General features: G+C 53.7%; 9 protein-coding genes across 9 annotated transcripts; 6 read left to right on the forward strand and 3 right to left on the reverse strand.

Annotated features, from left to right (window-relative positions):
• Positions 1 to 106: 106 nt before the first annotated feature.
• Positions 107 to 2,603, forward strand: N7482_010274 (uncharacterized protein; the record flags this gene model as incomplete). Its single annotated transcript, XM_056692398.1, has 3 exons — positions 107 to 747; positions 796 to 1,005; positions 1,061 to 2,603. 3 exons carry the CDS (start codon positions 107 to 109, stop codon positions 2,601 to 2,603), a joined length of 2,394 nt encoding a protein of 797 aa, XP_056538355.1.
• Positions 2,604 to 2,948: 345 nt separating this feature from the next.
• N7482_010275 (putative acyl-CoA synthetase) lies at positions 2,949 to 5,443 on the reverse strand (the record flags this gene model as incomplete). Its single annotated transcript, XM_056692399.1, has 3 exons — positions 2,949 to 4,273; positions 4,402 to 4,797; positions 5,065 to 5,443. The coding sequence occupies 3 exons, from the start codon at positions 5,441 to 5,443 to the stop codon at positions 2,949 to 2,951; spliced, it is 2,100 nt and encodes a 699-aa protein (XP_056538356.1).
• A 1,661-nt stretch (positions 5,444 to 7,104) lies between these two features.
• Positions 7,105 to 8,004, reverse strand: rasB (Ras small monomeric GTPase RasB; the record flags this gene model as incomplete). The annotated part of the gene is made up of 2 exons (XM_056692400.1): positions 7,105 to 7,758; positions 7,927 to 8,004. 2 exons carry the CDS (start codon positions 8,002 to 8,004, stop codon positions 7,105 to 7,107), a joined length of 732 nt encoding a protein of 243 aa, XP_056538357.1.
• Positions 8,005 to 13,285: 5,281 nt separating this feature from the next.
• N7482_010277 (FKBP-type peptidyl-prolyl cis-trans isomerase) lies at positions 13,286 to 14,049 on the reverse strand (the record flags this gene model as incomplete). The annotated part of the gene is made up of 6 exons (XM_056692401.1): positions 13,286 to 13,325; positions 13,379 to 13,417; positions 13,511 to 13,531; positions 13,590 to 13,650; positions 13,771 to 13,841; positions 13,916 to 14,049. 6 exons carry the CDS (start codon positions 14,047 to 14,049, stop codon positions 13,286 to 13,288), a joined length of 366 nt encoding a protein of 121 aa, XP_056538358.1.
• A 1,406-nt stretch (positions 14,050 to 15,455) lies between these two features.
• Positions 15,456 to 16,624, forward strand: N7482_010278 (amidohydrolase family protein; the record flags this gene model as incomplete). Its single annotated transcript, XM_056692402.1, has 3 exons — positions 15,456 to 15,881; positions 15,935 to 16,412; positions 16,476 to 16,624. 3 exons carry the CDS (start codon positions 15,456 to 15,458, stop codon positions 16,622 to 16,624), a joined length of 1,053 nt encoding a protein of 350 aa, XP_056538359.1.
• Positions 16,625 to 17,486: 862 nt separating this feature from the next.
• Positions 17,487 to 17,930, forward strand: N7482_010279 (uncharacterized protein; the record flags this gene model as incomplete). The annotated part of the gene is made up of 1 exon (XM_056692403.1): positions 17,487 to 17,930. One exon carries the CDS (start codon positions 17,487 to 17,489, stop codon positions 17,928 to 17,930), a length of 444 nt encoding a protein of 147 aa, XP_056538360.1.
• A 1,710-nt stretch (positions 17,931 to 19,640) lies between these two features.
• Positions 19,641 to 20,113, forward strand: N7482_010280 (uncharacterized protein; the record flags this gene model as incomplete). Its single annotated transcript, XM_056692404.1, is given in 2 exon segments — positions 19,641 to 19,918; positions 19,936 to 20,113. 2 exon segments carry the CDS (start codon positions 19,641 to 19,643, stop codon positions 20,111 to 20,113), a joined length of 456 nt encoding a protein of 151 aa, XP_056538361.1.
• A 39-nt stretch (positions 20,114 to 20,152) lies between these two features.
• Positions 20,153 to 20,527, forward strand: N7482_010281 (uncharacterized protein; the record flags this gene model as incomplete). The annotated part of the gene is made up of 1 exon (XM_056692405.1): positions 20,153 to 20,527. The coding sequence occupies one exon, from the start codon at positions 20,153 to 20,155 to the stop codon at positions 20,525 to 20,527; it is 375 nt and encodes a 124-aa protein (XP_056538362.1).
• Positions 20,528 to 21,109: 582 nt separating this feature from the next.
• On the forward strand, positions 21,110 to 21,838 carry N7482_010282 (uncharacterized protein; the record flags this gene model as incomplete). The annotated part of the gene is made up of 4 exons (XM_056692406.1): positions 21,110 to 21,112; positions 21,175 to 21,540; positions 21,607 to 21,747; positions 21,803 to 21,838. The coding sequence occupies 4 exons, from the start codon at positions 21,110 to 21,112 to the stop codon at positions 21,836 to 21,838; spliced, it is 546 nt and encodes a 181-aa protein (XP_056538363.1).
• Positions 21,839 to 22,705: the final 867 nt, after the last annotated feature.

The following is a 22,705-nucleotide window of genomic DNA, read 5'->3' on the forward strand; positions in this document are numbered from 1 at the left end:
GGTCGCACTGCCTCACGCCTTCTGACACTGGGCAGAATCTTCCATCCATCGCCAAGAAAACCACGGAGGAACCAAGGAAACAAGGGAACTGCATGCTCTCTGGGCTATGGCCAGACTCATTCACAGCACTCAGGATCCAAACGTTGGCTTCGTCGAAACGCTATACCAAACCTGCTCAACCGCTCTGGTCCATCTATGGAGATCACGGCTTCGACTAACATTGCTTGGCCCGCAAAGAAACACCTTCAAAAAAGATGTAGCAAATATTCGGCTGTGGGAGGAAAACTTTCCTCCTGGTCAGCTTGACGTCCTTTTGGGACAGTCGGGCCATTTAAGGACCAACGTGGTCGAGAATTTGAAAGGCGTCGGCAATATTCTGATGCCCTACTTCGCGGGTTGTGAGGGAAACACCACCAATGCACAGAATGAGCGCAGCCCCGTACGACATCTCGCACGGGAACTTAAGACTCAATTAGAGAAGGCCACGCTCATGCTTTCTGACGAAGACGGGTCTAATTCGTCTTCGGATGATGAAGCATCTGACGACTCGTCGTCAACCACCGAACGCGAACAGAATCGCTTTGGACGACTCCACTGCTATATCAGCTGCTTGATGGATCTCGCACCCGTGATAGAGAAGCATATTCTATTTGTGCAACGTCAAGTAGAACCAGAATCTACTCTCTTTGAAAATGATTTTCATATATCGCACAATGCACAGCCATTTGCCATGCGCATCCGAGACCGGTTAGTGTTACTCTGCATTTTTCTTCTCCTCAGCTAATCTCGAAACAGATTTCCAAGCGCGCCAGCTCTTCTTGTAAAGCGACTGGCAGAGGCTAATTGGGAAAGGTCCGTCCGCATCGGAGCGCAAGCAGAAGAGGAAGAAGAACCGTCTGAAGAGGACCATATTGCGAATCGTGACGCTCGCACCCTTTTGAATCCTTATTCCCAGATTCATGATTCTGGACTTGTCTCTTCCATGCGAAACCGGGTTGACTGGAAGTATGTTTTTGAATGAGCCCGGTAGCATGAAACTGCAACATAACTAACTGAGTAGAATGCATGATTTCGGGAACTTGCAGTCGTATCTCTGCACACATGAAGAGTGCAAAGATGCACCGAAGACCTTCCCAACCCGCAAGCTATGGGAAGATCACGAGTTCAACAAGCATTTTACTCAAGTGCAATGGCGCTGTTTTAGGTGCAATACCACCACCAGCACTCAAGAATCATTTGTCCATCATTTAATTACAAGCCACGGCGACATCACATTGGCTGGGCATCGTCTGACAGCTGCAATCTCAGAAGCTGAAGAGAACAACTTGATTCCAAATTTCAAGTATCACAAGTGTGCGTTGTGCCCACAGGCTGGTTGGCAAACGTGGAAAGAGTACACCACTCACGTTGGACAACACCTGGAGGAAATCTCGCTGGCATGCGCTCCGAGAAACGGAGGTGGTAGCAGCGACAGGGACTCGACTGATGACACATCAGACAATGCGATCGAGGTGAGCGTGATTAATCCCTTCGGTACAGGAGGCCCTGAACCCGGTATGGATCCGGGCCATCAAGATCTCAGTATTCCAATGCTGCAATCTGAATTTTTTGAGTTTGGCAAATCAAAGGAGACCATCTCCGCGCAGCTAGGTGTGGCACGCCCCAATTCTATACCTCCTGGGTTGCCTTTGCAGGAATTTCCCAAAAGTCTATGGAGTCCAGTTGCCGAAGCTAAATCTATGGGGCAAATATACGACGTGCCTCCTCGAGATCTCATACGCTCTGAATCTCTTGCGACATCATTCAATGCAAACGAGTGGATGGCGGAGATTGATCCTGTACCATTACCGCCAGAACCTCAAAACCTCAGTCGCGATCACTCCTTTGGCAACAGACCCTTATCAATTTCCAGCGCCCACAGGGTTCCTGGGCCGAGCGTCCCTGGCAAGCATCCGGAGGAAATCCGTAATATCGACAGGACAGAATCTTGGTTCCGTTGTCTGGATTGTAGCTTCACAAGCCAAAGCAAATCTACCTTGAAGCGTCATGTCAATGATCGCCACCTCCACGAGTGCGAGTACTTCTGCCCCAAAGCGGGGTGTGACTACATGAAGTACCGGTGTGACAAGATTCTGCAGCACTGCAATGAACACCACCATGAAGCCGCGGCGTGGGACGAGATTGAAGTGCGGAAGAACCCGCTTCCCTGTCCACTCTCCTGCCCGTGTTGTCGGCTTACGACACCTGGCTGGAAGGACTTCTGGCAATGCTACATTGAGCATTGTAAGGAGGAGCCTGTTCCGTCTATGCATTTGCCCCCCACACTGCGAGGCGAGTCATCCTTTTCCACCCCAATGGCAACCCCTAGAGCCATACAGCCTATGATCATAGAGCCTACAGCCATACAGCCTACAGCCATACAGCCTACAGCCAAACAGCCTAGAGCCGGAAGGCCTGGAGCCATACAGCATAGGTACATACAGGTGCCCGCCATGCAGGCTCAACCGATACAGACAGAAGATGATACGGAGTGTCAGATAGACAGTCAACCAAGCACGCCAGCAGTCACCCTTGATGCATGCCAGGATTTCAGAATTTTTTAAGCTACCTATGGCGAAGAATACATAATATTGGACGAGCCTCATCTAGAGTATGGGAGTATGGCAAGTGCGGTTTTTCTCGTGACATAGCAGTACAATGCGGTCCGAATCGGCAGTCTCATCAGTCCCTCCTTTATAAAGCTCCTGCATACCCGCACGAGGAACCGGATAACTAGGAGGCATGGTCAACATCACCTGAGAGCTAGTTATCATGCAATCCTACCCAACTCTCACTGTACGCTCTCAAACGATGTCAACATAAGATTTGTAGACTCTATCGATCCCAACTATCCCACTAGCCCCGTTCAGCCCCAACAATCTCAATCCCAACCAGTCTACTTTTTCCACCTAAAGCTTCGCCCGAACCCCTTTGCCCAAAAAGAACTCCCGAATCCTCCCCCTCGCAACCTCCACAACAGCCACATCTTCAACAGTCGGCGGCACACCAACCTCATCCTCAAACCTCCCCTCAACCCCATTCTCCACCAACGCCCTCAACACCCGCCTAAGCGTCTTCCCACTCCTCGTCTTAGGAATCATCCCGCGACCCTGAATCACACCACCCAGCGACGCAATAGCCCCAATCTGCTCGCGAACAAGGGCATTAATCTCCCTAAAGAGCGCATCTGGCACGGCCGCGGGTAGATCCCGCTCACCGGCAAGTGCACCTCCACCAGCCGCAGCATCGCGCAACTGCACGAAAGCGAAAGGTAAATGGCCCTTCAACGCATCCGGGATGCCCACAACACATGCCTCCCCAACGCGCGGATGCGACAGAATAGCCTGCTCAATAGCGCCCGTACTAAATCTATGCGCCGCAACATTGATAATATCGTCACTGCGCGACATCACATGCACATACCCGTCACGATCGATCATTCCCGCATCCCCGGTATCCACCCAGCGCCCGGCGAAACGCGCGAAATAGCCGCGGTAGAAGCGCTCGTCGTCGCCGAAGAGATTGGTGAATGCGGTGGGCGCTAATGGTGCGGCTAGCACAATGTTTCCCATTGTTCCGGGTGGGACTTCGGTGCCGGAGTCATTCACGATTCGGACGTCGAAGCCTGGCATGGGGAGGCCGGCGGAGCCGGGGCGGATGGGGAGCGGGGGTGTAGGCGGCTGGGTGCGGTTGTGGGCGGGCTTCGAGCTCGCGTTCAGCGCTAGGCCTGTCATCGGGGAGCCGGACTCAGATGACCACCAGTTATCAACGACCATTGCGCCACGCGCGGCATACTCGGATAGGAGATCCTGGTATGCTTTCACGATACTGGGCTCGCTACGCTCCCCGGCGAGAAACAGCGCGCGCAGACTCCGCAGCCCGCCGCGAGCACCAATATCCTTGAACAACGCGTCAGTTGGATCGTCCTTGCGGATGGCGCGCATCGCAGTGGGTGCGGTGAACAGGGCGTTGACGCGGTGCTTCTCAACGATGCGCCAGAAGGCACCTGCGTCCGGAGTGCCGACGGGCTTGCCCTCATAGAGGACTGTCGTGGCGCCGACGAGCAGTGGTGCGTAGAGGATATACGAGTGCCCGACGACCCAGCCGATGTCCGAGGCGCAGAACATCGTGTCGCCGGGGCCGGTGATGTTGAAGAGTGTGCGGATGGAGAGGTCCAGGCCGACGGCGTGGCCGCCTGCTTCGCGGAGCACGCCTTTGGGCGAGCCGGTTGTACCTGGGTGGTGTTAATTGCGGCCGCCCAGGATCTAGATCTACATGATACGAAAGGAAAAGGAATACGCAGGGTCTAGGAGTGAGGTACCAGGAAGGAGAGACGGGGTGAGAGACGAGACGGGTACGTACCACTGGTGTAGATGATATATAGCCCGTCGGTGCTTTTCACCGGCACAGGCCCCGCGCGCACACCGCGCATGCGCGCGCTCTTCACCAGCCGCTGCCAGTTGCGCTGGCCACCGAGCTTGTCTGGATTATTCCAGCGCAGCTGGTCGCGCTGCCAGACGAGCACCTTGTCCGGCTTGAAGCTGCTGGCTTGCACAGCGCCCTCGACGAGCGGCCGGTATGCGATAGCGCCCTTGGACCCTTCGATCCCGCACGAAGCGGTCATGATGGCGCGTGGCCGGGCGGCTTCGATGCGCTGCGCTAGCGACTGTGCGGCGAAGCCGCCGAAGACGGCGGCGTGGATGGCGCCTAGGCGGGTTATGGCTAGCGCGGCGATGAGCGCGGCCGGGATCATGGGCACTGTGGCGGTGTGTTAGTGTCATGGTGATGTGGTGTGTGGTAAAGCAGGGTATCGCATGGCATATTCTGTGGTGTTGTTGGTTCTGCCACAGGGGAAACTATAGCTAGAGCTGTAGCTAGGAACCAGCTGCAGCTTCAGCTGGGCAGGGCAGGGCAGGGCAGGGCAGGGCAGTGTAGGGTAGGCTAGGGTGGATGGAATTGACAGGCATCACGGTATTGGAAGAGAAACAAGCAGAGGCCATGCTTCCGCCACCAGCGGTCACATACTGTAGATAATAACGACATCGCCCTTCCTAACCCCTTCCTCCCTCAACACGCCCGCCAGCACTTCAACCTCATCCAACAGGCGCGCATACGTATACTTTTCGACAGTCTCGGTGACGGGCGACTCCCAGATAAGCGCAATATCCTCGCCATGGCCGGCATGCACATGGCGGTCGACGCAGTTGTACGACGTGGAGATCTCCCCGTCCGGGAACCATGACCAATGCTCGTGCTGCGCGCCACTGGGCAGGGTCTTAGTGCGTCGGGACAGAGCGCGTGACGGGGTTTTGTGCCAGTGGAGCCGCGAGGCAGGCTCGGCCCAGAAGGACTCTGGGTCGGCGAGCGAGTGGGCGTGGGCGGATTGTTGGGGGTGTGGCGGCATTGGATTTCCGTAGGGTGGATGTGGGTTGGGTTGGCGGTAGGCTTGGATGGGGTGTGGGGGAGCTGACGCGGGGATAGAGTAAAGTCGAGTCGACTCGGCGGTTTGACCAGTCCAGAACGACGGGCTGTCACGGACAGGTTCGAGCTATACCCCCCTGGCTTATATCTCCGGACATGCTACCCGAGGTCCAGGTCTCAGGCTCACAAGGAGGCGGGAGGGTCGGGGGAACGGATGGGTGTAGGGATGTCGGGATTTGCGCCTTTGAGCTAGCTAAGTCAAAAGGGAGTAAGTTTGAGACTAGAACAAACAAGTAGTGCATGTTCAACCGGGCAGACCCAGAGACGAGCTCGCAGAGGCGGACGCAGAATGCGGGGGAGGGACTGGGGACCCGAGGGAGTCCGTGCATTCCCCACATAGCGGTTCCCGACGGGTACATGTGTTTCAGCCAGACCAGCGCAGAGGGACGAGGTGTTCGAGGGTGTTGGGGGAGTGCAGGATCGACGTGGCCTGCTTTCTTCAATGGATCGGCTCCGAGGGGCCTAAAAGAGGGCGCGAGGTTAAGTGGTCGTTGAGTCCTGCGAGGGTGGAGAGTGAGGCTGAACGCTAAGCTTACATCTCACGACGGCGTCACCTGGTTGGGTGGGCGGCTCGATCCGGCCTGCTCTACTCCGTCACTCTAATAACCGGCCTGGCTCCCCGTTGTCTAGCCAGCTACCATAACCGTTCCTGCTATCATCGATAATTCAACTTGCCCCGGAGCCAAGCAATGGGGGTTCTAATTCTGTATGGGTCTATATACGCAGAAGAGTGGCGGTAGAAATAGCCCAGAGATGATATCAGGAGGGAGAAAAAATAATGGTGGTAGTAGTCAAATCAAAATAGAAAAAAGATGAAAATAAAAGAACAAGCTCAGTCGTAGGGTATCATATCGAAATGCCTGCTAATGCGCGACTGCGATCTTCTGGCTTTGTCGCCTGGGAAGTTGTGTGTTTTCCCTCCCCGTTCTTCTCTGCGAGTGGCGTCGGGTTGCTCCAATGATATGCAATGCCGGCCCTGCTACGATCCATGGCCCACGTAACGATCGCAGCAGCATCTGCTCGTCCCTGCTCAGGCAACACACCCCTGCACAGGCCACATAGATGGGGGGGGGGGGGGGGGTGGCAATTGTGCGAGCTGTGGTGGATGCTGTGGTAGATGCCATGGCCGACCACGACACCAATGAGCGAAGGTGGTCTGACCCGCATTCCCAAAAGTGCTGAGACATGCGGGCACTGGACGCGAGATCGTGGTGGCGAGAGGTGTGAGGCCTTCTCGGGCGGGGCGATGTCGAGCGAAAGGGAAAGTGGGTATAGAGGATCGTGCGGGTTGAGTCGAGGAAGTGGAGTGAGGTTGTGAGGTTGTTGCGAGGAAAAGGGCCGCCGACGCCGAACGAGGTCGTAAACCAAAAGACAGAACCACCCCTTCCAAATGCACCCGGAGACCAAAAAAGGAAACAAGAAGGAAAAAGGAAATGAAGCGATCACAAGAGGGGAAATGAAGCGGACTGCCATCGCGATGGGAAGCAAGGCAAGCTAGCCAAAAAAAAAAAAAAAAAAAAAAAAAGAGAAAAAAACCAAAAACCACAGGACAGAGAACTTCCTTTCCTGGACGGACCCGGCCGATCACAGGAGAACACACTGGAGACGACTGCGATGTCGACGATCCGGACGGAACGACTTGGGATATTCGGGGCCCGCATCGCGGTCCCGGTGACCCGAGAAGCCCGCGGCACCACCCCCGCGGCCCTTCGCGTTCTGTGAGTGTTGACGCTGCTGGCGCAGCATGCGGACAACATCGTAGAAAGCCTTCTCAACATTGATGCAGTTCTTCGCAGAGGCCTCGACAAATTCACAGCCCAGCTCCTTGGCTAGGGCCTGGCCCTCCTGCGCGGAGACGGCGCGCTCCACGGCCTTGTCGCTCTTGTTGCCGACCAGCATCACGGGGACGGGCAGGGGTGAGCCGCCGGCGGTGTGGTTCATGGAGGAGCCCAGATAGCTCGGGCCGGAGGGGGAGCTGGAGCTGGCGGACTCCTTGACCATCTTGATCTGGTTGTAGAACTTGGTGATCCGCGAGAAGGAGGCGCGCGACGTGATGCTGTACACCAGCACGAAGCCTTCACCGTCCCGGATCCACTGGTCCCGCAGTGCGGTGTATTCTTCCTGGCCCGCCGTGTCCAGCACCTCGAGCATGCATGACTGTTGGTCGATGACGACCTGTTTGCGGTAGGAGTCTTCGATGGTCGGGTCGTACGTTTCGACGAAGTGGTTCAGGCATAGCTATAGTGGGGCGAACGAGGGTTAGTGATGGATTTTGGTTTCTTTTTTTTTTTTGGGTATATTGAGCCCTCAGTACGCCGTGGTCGCGTTGTGGTGCGGTCCGGGTTCTGTTGATGATCCGGTCGGGGGATCGGGGGGGGGGGGGGGGGGGTTTTTCACGGAACCAACCTGGATCGTAAGGGCCGTCTTTCCAACGCCTCCATCTCCCAGCACCACCAACTTGTACAATGTCATTTTCCCCGACATGGCGGGCAGATGGGAATCGGGTGCGGTCGGAGCAAGGGGTGGTCGGTGGAGGAGTCGGAGGGGGGGGAGGGGAGGGGTTCAGGGATTGGAGGGTTCGCGAGGAGAAAGGGAGGGGAGAGGACCAGGAGGGGCACGAAGTCGGCGCGGAAGGCCACGAGAAAAGGACGAGGCGGAAGCTCCGACAAGAAATGACGCAAAAGAGCAGGGTTAGAAAAGAAGAGGGGGAAGGTGGTGAAGGAGGAGGGCGTGAGGGCGAGTCTCTGACGGACTGACTAAAGGCCCCGTTTTGTGCGAAGTTTGGTCCGAGCAGTGGCTGGAACTAAGTGGAGTGGGAGGGGTCGGCCATGGAGGACGATGGACACGATGGGTAGGATAGGATAGTTATAGGAATTGGACAAAAAGGGCTCTCATATTTGGTGAATTCAGGCAAATCAGCATGCTGCGACAACACGCAGCTACATCCCAGCCTATAAGGCCGCGCGACGGGATGAAATGTGTGCTCCCAGCGAGCCGGGCTCTCCCATTGCTGTGGTCACCCTGGACCAGTCTAATCCAGTCTCATCCAGTCTGCTCCAGTCTGCTCCAGTCTCCTCCAGTCTCATCCAGTCTAATCCAGTCTAATCCAGTCTAATCCAGACCTGCCCGTTCTGCCCGTCTACCGATGTCCACTCTTCCGGCCCGGAGCCAGTCGCAACTGCCTCACTTCCCTGCCCTGCCCTTACAAGCTCCGAGACCGTCTGGAGCACGGGCCAAGTGGGACGGGTAGAGCCATGCCCAACTAAACTCGCTGAACCCACCAAAGGGCCAAGACCATTATGGAATTACGGGTGGAAACGGTCCCCCTCTCCTGTGATCATGAAAGTGATCCAAGCTTTCGCGGATCCGGCATGATCGATGCAGAAATCCGAGAGAGTAAAAAAGAGTACAAAATAATAATAAAAAAGAGAGAAAGAGACAAAAAGGGAAAAAGGGGAAAAAGGGAGGGAAAAAAAAATAAAATAAAACAGGAAACCCCAAACGAAGTTCCGCCCTGGTGAGATCATCCACGATCATAGTTTGCTGTCGTCCCAGCTAACCGCTAACCGCTAACAGCAAGCAACCCAGGGTCGTGGACACGGGAACGGGAACGCTGGAAGGATTCCGACTCCCATCACTGGGCTGACTAACTCCCGACCAAATACATTCCAGGAGTATCGTGCCCTCCTATACTCTCATCGGTCGCAAGAAATGATGATATCAGATCAGAAGTACAACATGTGGAGTACTTAGGACGCAAAGCCTCATTGACTCCTTCAGGCAGTACAAAGTACATATTCAACATATTCAACAAAAGGGCCAAATGATAAAAGGTAGGGGGTGAATATCAGATGCCGCCCCGCCAGGCAGTAGCCCAGCCGATCCCACTGCGCTCCCTTTGTGATTTGATTTGACGAATGTGCGGCCCTTTTGCGTTGGAGCCCGGGTCCCACCCGGAAGCGATCCGCGCTCCATCAGGATCAAAGATTGAGGAATGAGAGGGATCAGAAAGGAAGGAGAGCAAGAACTCCTCTATCATCTTCCCTCCACCGTGCAAAGATATAGAAAGAAAGGATGTCCAAGGTACGGACTCCGCCAGGATGGCCCAGAGAGGAAACAGCCGTCGACACGGACGACAGCAGTCTCCGCAAAAAATCTGGTCTATCATCCGAGCCTTCCTGGGGGCCTTCATCTCAGCCTAGGGCTTCGGCCCTAGCTCCGACAGACGAGACCATGGGCATGGGATTTTGTCATTGTGATCGTGATCCAGTGCAGTACCGAGGAGAGGCATGGGCAGTCTCGGCGAGGGGAGGCACCATAAAGGCACGACAGCCCACGTCGCGAAGCAAAGCAAACAGCGAAAGCGTCCCGGATGGATACCTGTGGCACCGGCGGCGCTCGCGCCTGAGTGTGGGCCCGGGGCCCGGCCCATCGTGGGCCGGGGCTGGACGGCCTGGGAAACGCTTTGAGCTTTCAAAGCGCTCGGAAGGGTGGAGTGGGCGAAGCCGAAAAGCAAAAGCAAAAGCAAAAGCAAAACAACAGGCACAGCACGACAAACAGGAGACGAACGCGTCCAATTCTACCTCTCTTTTCCCCTTTCTCCCCCAACAGAGGCATGGGATAGCCTGGACCGAACACCTCAGAGAATGCGCAAATGGGTAAGAAGACTCCGGCCAACCGCCCAGTCAGGGGCGTCGATGCGAAGATAGCCTCCAAACCATGACAGGAAGCTGCTTTGGCCCGAGCGGGGCCAGTGGGGTTCTATCGGGGCGCCCTCCCCCCTCGGGCCCAAGCGAGCGGATCTCGCGCTCGTGGGAGGTTTTTGGGTTGTTTTTGGTTTCATTTTGCGGTGTGCCATAAGTTGCTGCTCACAGCGTCGTCATACTAGATAGATCGTATCAGATCAGATCAAATCAAATCAACACGCCCTGGATAGAGCACACGACCCTCGAGTAAACTCGAGCAACTCGAGCAAAGAGACTACCGGGCTCCTTTCTGCAAGGCACGATGTCTCTGTGCCTGTGCTAGTTCTCCGATTGGCCTGCACGTGGAAATGCCCACCAAGTGCCAGCCCTCGCTTTAGACGGCCCCACCGTGTTTCCTCGCCGGAGACCCCCTCATGGCCTAGGATCGCTGGGCCCCGCTGCGGCAAGCTCGATTCGTAGCCAGAGGCTACTGCTACAAGTTGACACGAGGTCACTACGCCGTAAGGGCTAAGGGGGGGGGCCGCCTACCTTATTCTGTATCAAGGTTGGAAAAAGCTCATGGACTGAGATCCACCGGCCTGCTTGGCCAGCTCGAGTATGCCTCCCCTAATCCTCCTCTCCATCACCCCCCGAATCGCACGCTACGGCTGCAGTGGAGAGCTAGCCCGTGGAGCCTTCATCCACAACGTCCCCCTTCTACAGTCCTTTCTGGAAGAAGCGTTTTGCGTGAAGAGCGTGCTCCCAGGCTGTGGACTGGACAGGTGCCCCCTAGCAAATTTAGACACCTCCTGGCCGTGGATACCCTCGGAAACACTCTCACTGCGCGACGGGCCCCGGCACCCACCCGCGGAACGGCGCGTGGATTCCCGCCGATAGATCGTCCCCAGGCCTGCCTGGGATGGAGATAAGTCCTGCTATAGGCGGTGGGGACTTGACGGAAGCTATTGAGTACGGCCGTGGTTAAAGAGGGCGGGCATGTCACTGCGGCTGCTGCTCATTTTCTGGCCGGCGAGAGGGCTGCTGGTTTGTTTGGGGGGCCGAGATCGGGATGGGGGTTCGGTGCTGTATTGGCTGGTGGCTGTGTTGCCCGCGAGGGAATCCGTGCTTCCCTGGTTAGGAAGGGTCTGGCCCTGCTTGGCTATGTATTGGTCCGTGGGATTCGTTGATGGGACAATGGGTTGTCTGTTCTTCTGGCCGATGGAGGACACCTCATGAAGCCGGAATTGACTTTGGTTTGGGGAAGGCTGTTCTTGACCAGTCCGCGGAGATGCGGATATCTCGTTTCTCCTGGCATTGCCCTCTTGTGGATACTGCGAATCTGCTACGCTCCGTAAGCCGCGTGTGATGGTCTTCGGGTGGTAATCACGGACAGGTTCTCATCGGACAATCCAACCCCAGACCATAGCGAATATGCAACCCCTTAGGGCTTCGGCTTGGCCCCCGAACATCCCCTCGGGGCGCCCTTTCCCACTCTGTCCCTCAAGGTTACCATGCTGCAACGGCGCATGATGCCTGTCAGCACAAGCTAACTGGTTTTGCCGAAAGGTCCGGCAGGAACAGGGAAGAGGAGACGCAGAGGGAAACGGACGAAGGGGACCCAACACCAAACACGCAACACCGAATTCGCCGGTCCCGTCTTCCAGAAGTGACAGCGCGGCTTCTTCCGCGGGTCCTCCCGTACTGCTGTGCGGCCGTTGGAGGACCATATGGCTTACGTTCTAACGGCCCGCTATGGTCTCGCCCGAGCGCTGGTCTGAACGAGTGGACCGCCCGCCTTCGCCGGGCTAGCTTGGTCGTTGCGTCGCGTAGCTGCTTCCCTCGTACCGCCAATCGATAGCTCGGGAGAGGCGCTCTAATACCAGACAATGCTGCAGCTGCAGCTGCAACATGCAGTACGCGTCCATGCATCTTGCGCAATCATCCTGTTCAATGTGACCGATGCTGATCCTCGATCGGCAGGGACAATCCCAGTCGCCTGGATACTGGGTAGACTATCTCGCAATCGGGGCAATGGCCAGCCGGCGTGCTGGTTGGGGGCAAGCTTCTAGGGGATGTGTCCTAGTTAGCCAGCCCCTTGGCATCGGGCGAGTTCCGGGGCTAGCGAGTCGACTCCGTACTAGTGCATCACTGTGTTTGTGGCTAGTCCTTCAGGGGTGAGAACATACCCAGCAATTCTGATGTAAGTGGCTTGATTATTCGTCGTAGGCTGGGGTCATGTTTCGATTGGAACGTTCGATTCGGGGGCCAATGGGTCGAATTGCTGCTGTAAACCTGGCCCGTCAAAACTAGGCTCCATCGAAGATTGATTGCTGTGGGGAATTTCCAGCGGAATGCAATCTGACGGAACTCTAAGTTGGCTTATCAAAGTGAAGACCTCCGGAGGAAATCGCAGGGGCGATCTGCTACTCCCCTGAGTCCCGCAAGTGGAGATCTAGACGACAGTCGACATGGGGATGCTGTCTTGCAAACTTTCCCCCAGGCGTAACTTTATCGAATAGCCCTTAACTCCTCGTGGAGAAAATGCAATGTTGACCTCGATCCTGAAACACGGTCCAGTACTGCGATGCGAGTAAACAAGGTATTCGTATCAGTCAGCAGAGCGACCAAGGCCGGTCACCTTCCGTCCGCAAAAACCTAAAATGATCCCTGAATGGGGTTATCCTTGGCATGTCGAGTCTGACATGTTTCACCACATATTTCATGTCCGATGCACTCGAACAGTCGCCTCAAGCCAAACGGTCTTAGATGGATGTTGTTGTACATGGTTGCTTTCAAGGGACTTGCCTACCTCCGCTTCCGCTACTTCCATCGGCTCAGACACACCCAGTCGTATGGACATCCATTGAGCAAGTTAAACGAAACTAAGGTGTGTTGAAAAGTGATCCACGTTTACCCAGTTGCTGACCTGGCTCCATGACCAAACCTGTAGACTTCACATCCTACAACAAAGTAGTAGTTCAAATCAGAGTTAAGTTCTTCTTTTTAGATTGGTATACTAAAGATAGGTGGTGAGAATAGCAGATAATGATCACACCGGCCGACTTGGTTCAATTCGTTATTTAGGCGCTCTTGTTGTTGATCTTGAGCAGCTCCACCTCGCTGCCAAATTGTTAGTCACGCAAAAGAATAATTTCTTCATTGCAAAAACTTACAAAATCAGAGTAGAGCCTGCAGGGATCTTGCCAGATGACCTGTTGGAGAATAATGTTAGAACGCTTTTGGTCGACAATCACAGCGGCGCAAAGAAACTTGGCCAGGTGAGGTGCTCTCGTGTTTTGACGTACTTGTCACCGTAGCCATAGTCCCTAATGGTAAATGTCAGTCCTGGTCATCTTTTCCCTTGTCTAATCAGACTTTACTTACGGGGTAATGGTCAGGGTGGACTTCTCGCCCAGGGTCATCTGCATGACACCCTCATCCCAGCCTGATGAAGCAGTGTTAGCAATCCAAATTCAAATCGACCCTGACACCCGATCCGATGACTCAAGGGTGTGAGTGTGATTCCCATCTTATAAAAGGAAATTGGAGGGAAAGGATAGAATACCCTTGATGACCTGTCCAACGCCAATCTGAACGTTCAAAGGACCACGACCGGGCGACCTGGAGCTATCAAACCTATTGACATGGATTAGTACTCAATGATTACAATTGATAAGCTTAAAAGCCATATGTGATGGATGCCAGCTTACTGCTTGCCCTGGAAGCCCTTGTTGGCCTTCTTAGCATCGTAGAGCCAGCCTGTGTAGTGGATAGCGACCTTATCGCCCGAAGCAGGCGAGTCAGAGCCGTTTCCACGGGTGATGATCTTTCTCTCGACGCCCATCGTGAACTATTCTGGTAATAAACGGGGAGAAATAGGTTAGGGGTTAATGAAAGGAAGAAGGAGGTTGAGGACGAGGGGCAACGCTGATTCGCAATTTTTTTCTGGAAGTGGGGGAAAGCGGCGGGAGCGGCTAGGCCGCGGCGTAATGATTGCTATACGGATCTTCCAGGTAAGAGTGTAGGAACATGCATTTCTAAACCTTTTTAAGGCCAGGGATACCTATTGATGTTTTAGGAAGAAAGCTGTTTATCTAATTAGACTCTTGTGTCTATAGTGCGGCTTTCAAAGCGTTTATCGGTGGCTCGTGTGGAGTAATCAGAGAACTACGCTGATGTAATACTGGACGTGCTCAATTCTAACCAATGATCAAAAAGCGGCAAGGTGGGGGGAAGTACTGCAACTACTGTACCAGAAAGAACGTTTCGAGTGGAAGGCCAGGTACGGCCTTGTGTAAAAGATCCACTAAATTGATATCTATAATTATTTGCTGGGTTTTTCCCCTACATTCTATGAGAATTTGTTGAGTATACACCTGACCTTTCACTTCCATAGCTGTAGATCGTTTAGTCGTTAGAGGATCTCGAGTTATATAATCAATATGTATCGAAGCACCGAGCATGCTAGTCATGGATGCAAAATTGGATGCATTTCTGCACAGAAAGACCTTTTAAAGCAACAAGCTATCTGAGATTATTCACCAAGCTGGACAACTCTAAAGGTCTTCAGAGAACCTTTGGTATAAAGCACACCGAGAACACCGAAGAAAATTAGAGTAAGGGGAGTGGCGCATGTAGGAGTAGGAGCGCGCCGCTCCGACTGTAAGGCTCTAGAGCAGCGACGAAAGGTAAGGGAGACAACGTCTCAGCCAATGGGGGCGGTGGACGGTATTGGATTTCGCGGCAATGTCACACCGATTCGAAGTCGTGTGACATGGCGCAGCCCAACAATGCGAACTGCAAGTAGGCCACAGTAGGCCTTTACGAAGCTCGAGGTTCGTTTTCAGGAAGTTTGCACTCTGTTCATACTCTGGTTCTGTACTCCGTACATGTCCAGATAAGCGATGCCTGCCAAAGCGAGTAATTTTCTATGAACTCCAATCGGGCCGGGATGAGTTTAACGAAAATATCACTACTGTAGGTCTTAGTGGTTGTGTTTTGCAGACGATGATTTGGGAAAACATCGGGAATTTACCCCCGGATGCCCGGTTTTGATCCCCGCATCTCAGCTCGGCGTCCCGATCTTGCCTGATTTAACATCTGCATTAGGTGCTACATAGAGTTTGTCTTTTTTTTTTTTTTTTTTTTTTTTCATTTTGTCCACCTTATTTTGAGATAGGTTTCCATCATCTATCCGACTTTTTATCGCTCATGTTGCACAAAACACTTTACAACTTTCAGAACACCTCAATGCCGTCTCTCTTGCGGACACTCCTGCTGGGAATTTTCCTGGCAAGTTTGACCAGCGGCCAGATTACTAGTCCGAACTATCGCATTGACGTTCATTCTCATGCCATACCAAGCATTTGGAAGGATGCAATGACTGCAGCGGGCTTTCAAGTAAAAAACGGCACTTTGTATAATGACGGTGTTCCTGTACCTGATTGGACTCTGGACTCGCACATTAGTGCCATGGACACCCTTGGGGTTAATTATTCGACCATCAGCATCACTGCGCCTGGCGTTTCCTTTGTCAAGAACGCTGGCAAGGCCAAATTATTAGCCCGCAGCATCAATCTCATACTTCATGAGTACACTCAGGCTCACCCAACTCGACTCGGGGCACTCTGTCTCTTGCCTCTCCCTCACGTTAATGAAGCGATAGAGGAGCTGAAAGTTCGTTTTACCCATTGGAAAGTGCCCGGCTTAATCTAATTTGGATTTTATAGTTTTGCTTAGACTCCCTCAAATTCGTCGGCGTGGGCCTTTACACCAACGCCAACGGTGTGTACCTTGGTGACCCCGCACTTGGCCCTGTCTTCGCGGCCTTAGATGCCCGCAATGCCAGCGTGTTTGTTCATCCAGCCTCTCCGACCTGCACATCTGTCGCCTTAGGCTACCCTATGCCGATGACGGAATACCCTTTTGACACTGTCCGTGCCATAGAGAATCTGCTACTAACCGGCCAGCGTGCGCAATATCCGGGCCTCAAGATGATCTTCGCACACGGCGGTGGTGCAATACCCTATCTGGCCACCCGCATTGCCGGCATCGCAACGCTTTCCTACGCCGGTGGGCTAGCATTCACTGAAACTATGGCGCAACTTACTGGATATTATTTTGATATCGCTAGGGCAACCTCTGCTATCCAGCTTACGGCCCTGAAGAGTTTTATTGGGGCCAACAAACTTGTGACTGGAACTGACTGTGAGTAACAAGGTCGAACTATGCCCGGACAAATGTGCAGCTGCAGTATACTCACGTAGACAGATCCCTATGTTCCCCTGTCACAAGCACAGTCGGGCTTAGCTGGGGTCCAGGTAAATGGTAATTTTACCGATGAGGAGATGGGCTACATCAAGTACCAGAATGCTTTGGAAATATTTCCACGGATTGCCAGTGCTTTGCAGCGGAGGTGAGACGTCTGTTAACCCGGAGTGCAGAAAGAGTCAGGAAATGTCTTACAGGGGCAAAGAGAAATGAATGTACTTTGTATATTTATTTTTAGTCCGTTTTCATAACCTTCATTCTTGTTGTGTCAGAAGGCCACTAAAAAACCGCTCGCTACAAACTATACCGCATCTAAGTGGTGACTGTCCGTTTTCGCTGACTTGGAGGATAGTATCTTCTTGGCTTACAAATAAATCCTACACTCTGTCCAGCACGGAACAGACAGGCCCCAATATAAAGTTTCGGAGGAGGGTAGTACAAGATGTGCAAATGCTGAATACTGCATCTGAACTGAATGTCTGAACATTTGAGCTCGAGCTGCTTTGCATAACGATAATTGGGACTTTTACCGTGTCACCCTTGAATTGATAAGCCTCTCCACCTTGCTTTTGCTTGACGGCCATGACATTAAGTTTAGTTTCTTCGCGCGGTGCTCCATAGAATGAGGGTATAAAAATACCGATCACCCCACCAACCATCCGTTGCATATCCATATATTCACTAGCCTGTCAAAGTGTCTGTTCGAGTCCACATTGACAAACAAAGTATGATCGACAACTGATTTCCCCTTGTTTGCTGACAGATCCGTATGCGAGCTTCGCTTAATTCAATATAGACCTTGTCCGAGGTCTACTTCCTTTGTTCGGTTCTCCAATCGTCTCGGGAGACACAAAGCTTTATCTAGGTCGGATCGTCCGAACAAAGAGTGTGAATAGTTAATAAAGGATCGAGACCATAACAGCTTGCAAATGCCTGGATATATAATCATTTCAAGTCTTCCCCTCATTTAGGAGCTGATGGCTAACCCTCACCACTTACCAACTGTGTACAATGGCCCTCCGTCGTAAAATGGGGCGGATTTTCAACAATTTGAACTGCTGCGCTCGCCGCAGCTTTCCCGCCCAGGCGAATCCAAATCAACAGGAAACACTGTGTGCTCAGTGCCAACCTCAAGTTCCTTCTGCCCAACGGGCTATTCAGCTACTTGCTCAGGTTCAGGCTCCTCGACCGGCTGCTCAGCCGCAAGGCCCTCCAACTCAGCTGGCTACTCAGAACCAGCCTGCCCACCCCCGGCCTCGAGTTCATTTTGCTCTGCCAGCTACTCGACAGTCTACTCGTTCTCGGCCTGGTATATATGCTCGGCCCCCCCGGCCGAATGCTCAGACTCAATACCCTTCGGCTCCACTGGCTATACAGAGCACAGCCTACTCGACCGGCTGCTCCCCGGGCAATGAGCAGCCTACCCAGACACAGCCTCAAGCCCAGCCTATTTAGCCGGCTGCTTAGCCTCAAGCCTAGTCAGTTCAAGCGGCTGCTCCAGAGGCTCCTTTCCTTTCTTTCTTTGGATGGGGTGCTTCTTGACGACCTTAACCGCTAACTCAGTCCCAATACAAATTGATTTTACAACGATGACCGGGGTTTGGAGGACACAGCTACCGCTAAGTTCATTGGTCGATCTTTCACCTTTTGTCTTCCCCTTTCTTTCTTGGATTTCATGATGACTTATGCTTAACAGATCCCAATACAAATTGCCTTGGCACTGGAACTAAGGATTCAGGAGGTTTTGCAAGATAGCGTAGATCCCACGTAGAATTTCATATTAGTGGTTGGAGAGATCTATGTATATGACAAGGATGCCTGTCGTATACGTACAAACCAAAGCCCTGTTGGTTCACCGAGTATCGCAGCGATGCAGCCGTGGATATCCTTCCAGCATAGAAGCCTCCTCACACTGAATAAAGTGTTGATTCTACGAGGGATGGGGATTACTGTTTAATATGGGCCCCAACACAGTGGTAGAGATGAATGAACGATGACATCCAGGGAAGGCTTGCATGGACTAGGCCCTCTTCCAAGGCCCATGGCGAAAGAGTGCAGGGTGGTCGTAGTCATGTGCTAGCCCCGAGGCTGGAAGGAACAAGCGGGAAGTGTATCAGCTGTCACTGGCAAGATCAGATCTCTCGGCAGGTCGCTCCATCTGCCATCGCAGACCTTTTGCCTCGACACGGAGATGTTGATCATGATCCCAATGCTGTGCTGCCACAGAGCTTTGTACAGTCTAGCCGGAGCACACTTGAACCATTTGTTCATGATCGCTGTCCATGTGGTACGTTCACGGTGACGTTTTTGCTTTTGCGGCTCAACCCCTTCTTAATATAGCCGAGCCAGCCATGCCGTACGGATAGGGCATTCAATCGACAAGTCTCACGAGGACCTGATCGGCGGCCACATGCAGTCTAATGATCACTACTAAGAGCGTTTACACGAGCGGGCTAGGTTCAGAACGCGATTTAGCCGGGCGGTGCTCTCAACCACGCAAAAGGACTCTGCGAGCTCGTCCACTCAGACCTCGTGGCCCCGTCGAGCAACGGTTATCGCGGGCGCGATCAGACCCTCACCGTCAACGCTCGAACCCTACGACTTACAGCTCTTACAGAGGCATCCCAGCAGTGACTAGAAGATACAGACCGCTACTGTACACCTCATGCCTCCCGTCCGTCCCGACTCTTCCTATGATAGGTGCCTCCCATGACTCCGCGAAGCCTCACTCGCACCATGCGCTCGCTCGAAAATACGCATCATGGTCAATTAGATACCGAGGATTGCCGGATGGGGACCGGTGACAGCCACGAGGACGGGACGACCCGGAAGCTTAAGTCGTTTCGCGATCCTTCGGTAGGGCATGCCTAGTTCCTTTCTTTGTTGTTGCGCTACTAGGCCACACAGGCCACCTCTCTTGTGGAATAATTCCGACTCTGCGATATACACGCGGTGTTGCACCAAGAAGAATGTAAGAAAAAGAATCGTTTGCTGATGGACATCGTACCCAGCAGCCAGCATGTATTATCCTCCTCTTCAGCGTGTTCTGCATGAACGGCGGCACCTTCGTCGTTCCTGAATTTCAACGCCAGCCTCGCCCTGATCTGCCACCAGCGCTACTCCTCCAGCAATACGCAGCCAGGCCCTGCCGGGAAACGAAACCCGATGGAAGAGCTGGAGCACTGCTCGGGCGACGAGAATGCGCAGGCCGACGTATCCCGGCTAATGATCTACTGCCAATTGACCGCAGGCATACTCTCAGCCATCACAGCCCCAAACCTAGGCTCACTCTCCGAGACGATCGGCCCTAAACCAGCCCTCTCCTGTAGCACGATCGGTGTCCTCCTATGCAATGCCATGATGCTTCTAATCCTGCAGCATCCGGACTTTATCGACCTGCGCTGGGTGCTAATCGGGTACGCGATCGAGGGCCTCGGCGGGATGTATATCACAGCTATAGCGGCGTCGCAGTCCTACATGACGGACCTATCGAGACCGCACGAGCGCGCAGCTTTACTCCGCTACATGCAGGCATGCACTTCCTAGTCGCGTCGATGAACTCCTTCGAGGGCGTGTACTGGGTTTCCTTCTGTGCATATCTGCCACTGACTCTGGCCTTCATCTTCATCCTGCCCTAATCGCGCTGGGCGCGGTCCGATCACGTCGAAACCGAACCTATGCAAACCCCGCCACTGCGCCAGAATCCGCTGCGTCAGGTATTCTCGTCGTGTAAGTCACTCTGGAACGCCAGCGTCAACCGACGCAGCAACCTGGTCATCCTCGCCATGATCGAGCTAGTCGTCTTCGGCATCATGGCGTTCCTGCCGCCGCTGCAGATCGCGTACTCATCGTACCAATTCCACTGGCGCCCCACAATCCAGAGCTTCTACATGGCGCTGGTTAACTCATGGAGCATCTTCGTGCTGGTAGTGCTTTTTCCTGCGATCATGTCAGTCGAACGACGGCAGATCCGGCGCAAGCGCAACAGGACTCATTCAACCGTGTTCAACACCGGCGACCTGGGTGCTATCCGCTCTAGCCTGTCGCTGTAGAGACTGGGGTACGCGGGTGTAACGCTGACGCGGTCGCCGGCACTTTTTGTCCTGGCTTCGCTGGTGTTTGCGTGTGGGAACCCCGTCACGCCGCTGCTGACGTCTAGTTTGACGGCACATGTGCCAAGTGAGCATTCAGGGCATTTGTTGGGCATGTTGAGCTTTATGCATGCGCTTTCGCGGATCACGGTGCCCACAGCGCTGAACGCAACGTATAGCGTGACGATTGGCGTGTTTCCGCACGCGTTATTTGTGCTGCTGGCTGTTGTGCTGTCGTTGCTGCTGGTTTCGAACTTTTGTATCAAGTCGCATGGGCTGCGCTTGAGCCAGCTTTAAATTTCCCATGCTGCAACCCCTGATAGTTCGCTCTGTATTTGTGGTGTCTTTTCAGGGTGCAGGCATGTCATGTCGTGCTGGTCACATATGTAGGCATGTTATGCTTTACTATGCTATGACCTCAAGGATACCCATGCATAGAATTATTCTTCTTCCCCTGTCTCTGCCAATGTGTCCGTCTCTTCGTTTTCTGCTCTCGACTGTGTATCCGTCCGAACAATCGTATTTGGAGCGCGCATTTGCTCAATGGTATGCAAGTACAGTCGTGGGGACGCAGGAGAACTCCGGACGATTGTCTCGACTTTCTCCAGCATGCGCTGCGTCCGCCAGTAGACATTATCAACCAGGGCCAGGTAATCCGGAAGGGGATCCGGGAGACGCCGCACCGCCTGGTCAAGCCTGCCCTTGTACTTTACAAGACTGATGCGGTGCAGGCCAAGGCGGGCATCACTATTCCCATCGCTGCGGTCCACAGCGTCCAGCAATGCATGGAGGTCCAATTCGGCAGGCGACTTCGAGAAAGCCTGGGACCAATCCTCATACGGCGCTATCCAGTCGATATCATGCCGATATGTGGCTCTATCATCCGGCAAAAACCATGGTGCGACGACGACCATAACTCTGAGAGATGTGCAATGCGTCGCGATATACTTCAGCGTCTTATAAAGAAGCAGCCTGTGTGGATTCACCACAATATGCTGGATGTGATGTAGCAAGGCATGGCGGGCTTCCACATGCCGTAGCAGGCCACGATCGTTGGGAACGTCGCGCACGAAGAACAAGTGTTGTGTGAAATTGAACCAGCCCAGCTTTTCGATGTGAGTGTGAGTTTGGCGCAGGACCTGGCGGGCCTCGGAGTTAGCTTGACCGATGGACCTATGGGGGTGGGTGCCGATTGTTTTGAGCTGATAGCGGTTGATGCGTTTAAAGCCGGTGCAGGACCAGGAGGCTGTTAAGGCGAAGGTCCAGATGTAGTGGCGGAGTTCAGGAGGTAGGGAGGAGAAGAGAGGGAATGTTGCTGCCATTGGATAGGGATACTGATATGAAGTATGGGACAGTGCGTGTTCCTGTTGTTTGTTTAGGGACTAGTTCTTTGTAAATGGACGAAGTATACTTTGGACTTTGTTGGCTGCCTGCTAATTTTGGCATGCACGTGCGGAGTCACGCCCCCACCGGGCTATTCGACGCCTCCTCGCCGGCGAAAATCAAACAAAGCAAAGACGGCAATTTCAACTCCAAGGAAACATTCAGGACTTCCAAGTTACTTTTGTTTACCACTCGTCATCTGCGACTACATCATAAAGGATGCACTTCAGATGTGCACCCTCCCTTGCGGTTGCCTCAGTACATACGCGTCAGAACCCCCACACCGCGATTCCTCAAAGCTCCTCGATCGCCGATACCTGATGCTCGCACTACCCTGACCTGGCCAATGGCAGTGTTATTCGAACGCGGAAGAAGAAAGACCCAGCTGGACCAGTTGGGTGAACCCCGATCGAATGGCCCCACCGGGCCAAGTGAGCTGGCGTAAGACGCTCCGGCGCAGGGTCACGGACAGCCCCAATAATGGGCCGAAGGGTTCGAACCCCTCCGAGATAGAGCAATGAAGACCGTTCAATGTGTCTTGATTGTTTCCATAGTTAGTTATGCAGTTGGAGACTGCTGGCTATGAATATGACAATCTCTGTACGCCTCCGACACCGACTAGCACACTGGCCTAGACTCTACCGACCAGACCAGACTGTCAACCCTCGCATCCACGGCGCCCAAGACGGCAAGGATCCTCAGGAGCGGGCCAAGCGCACAAATGGGTTCTTGCGGGGACGTCGCCATAGCGAGGTA

Source organism: Penicillium canariense, assembly GCF_028826845.1.
Source record: "Penicillium canariense strain IBT 26290 chromosome Unknown utg000008l_segment0_segment0, whole genome shotgun sequence".
In the NCBI taxonomy this organism is placed as follows: domain Eukaryota; kingdom Fungi; phylum Ascomycota; class Eurotiomycetes; order Eurotiales; family Aspergillaceae; genus Penicillium; species Penicillium canariense.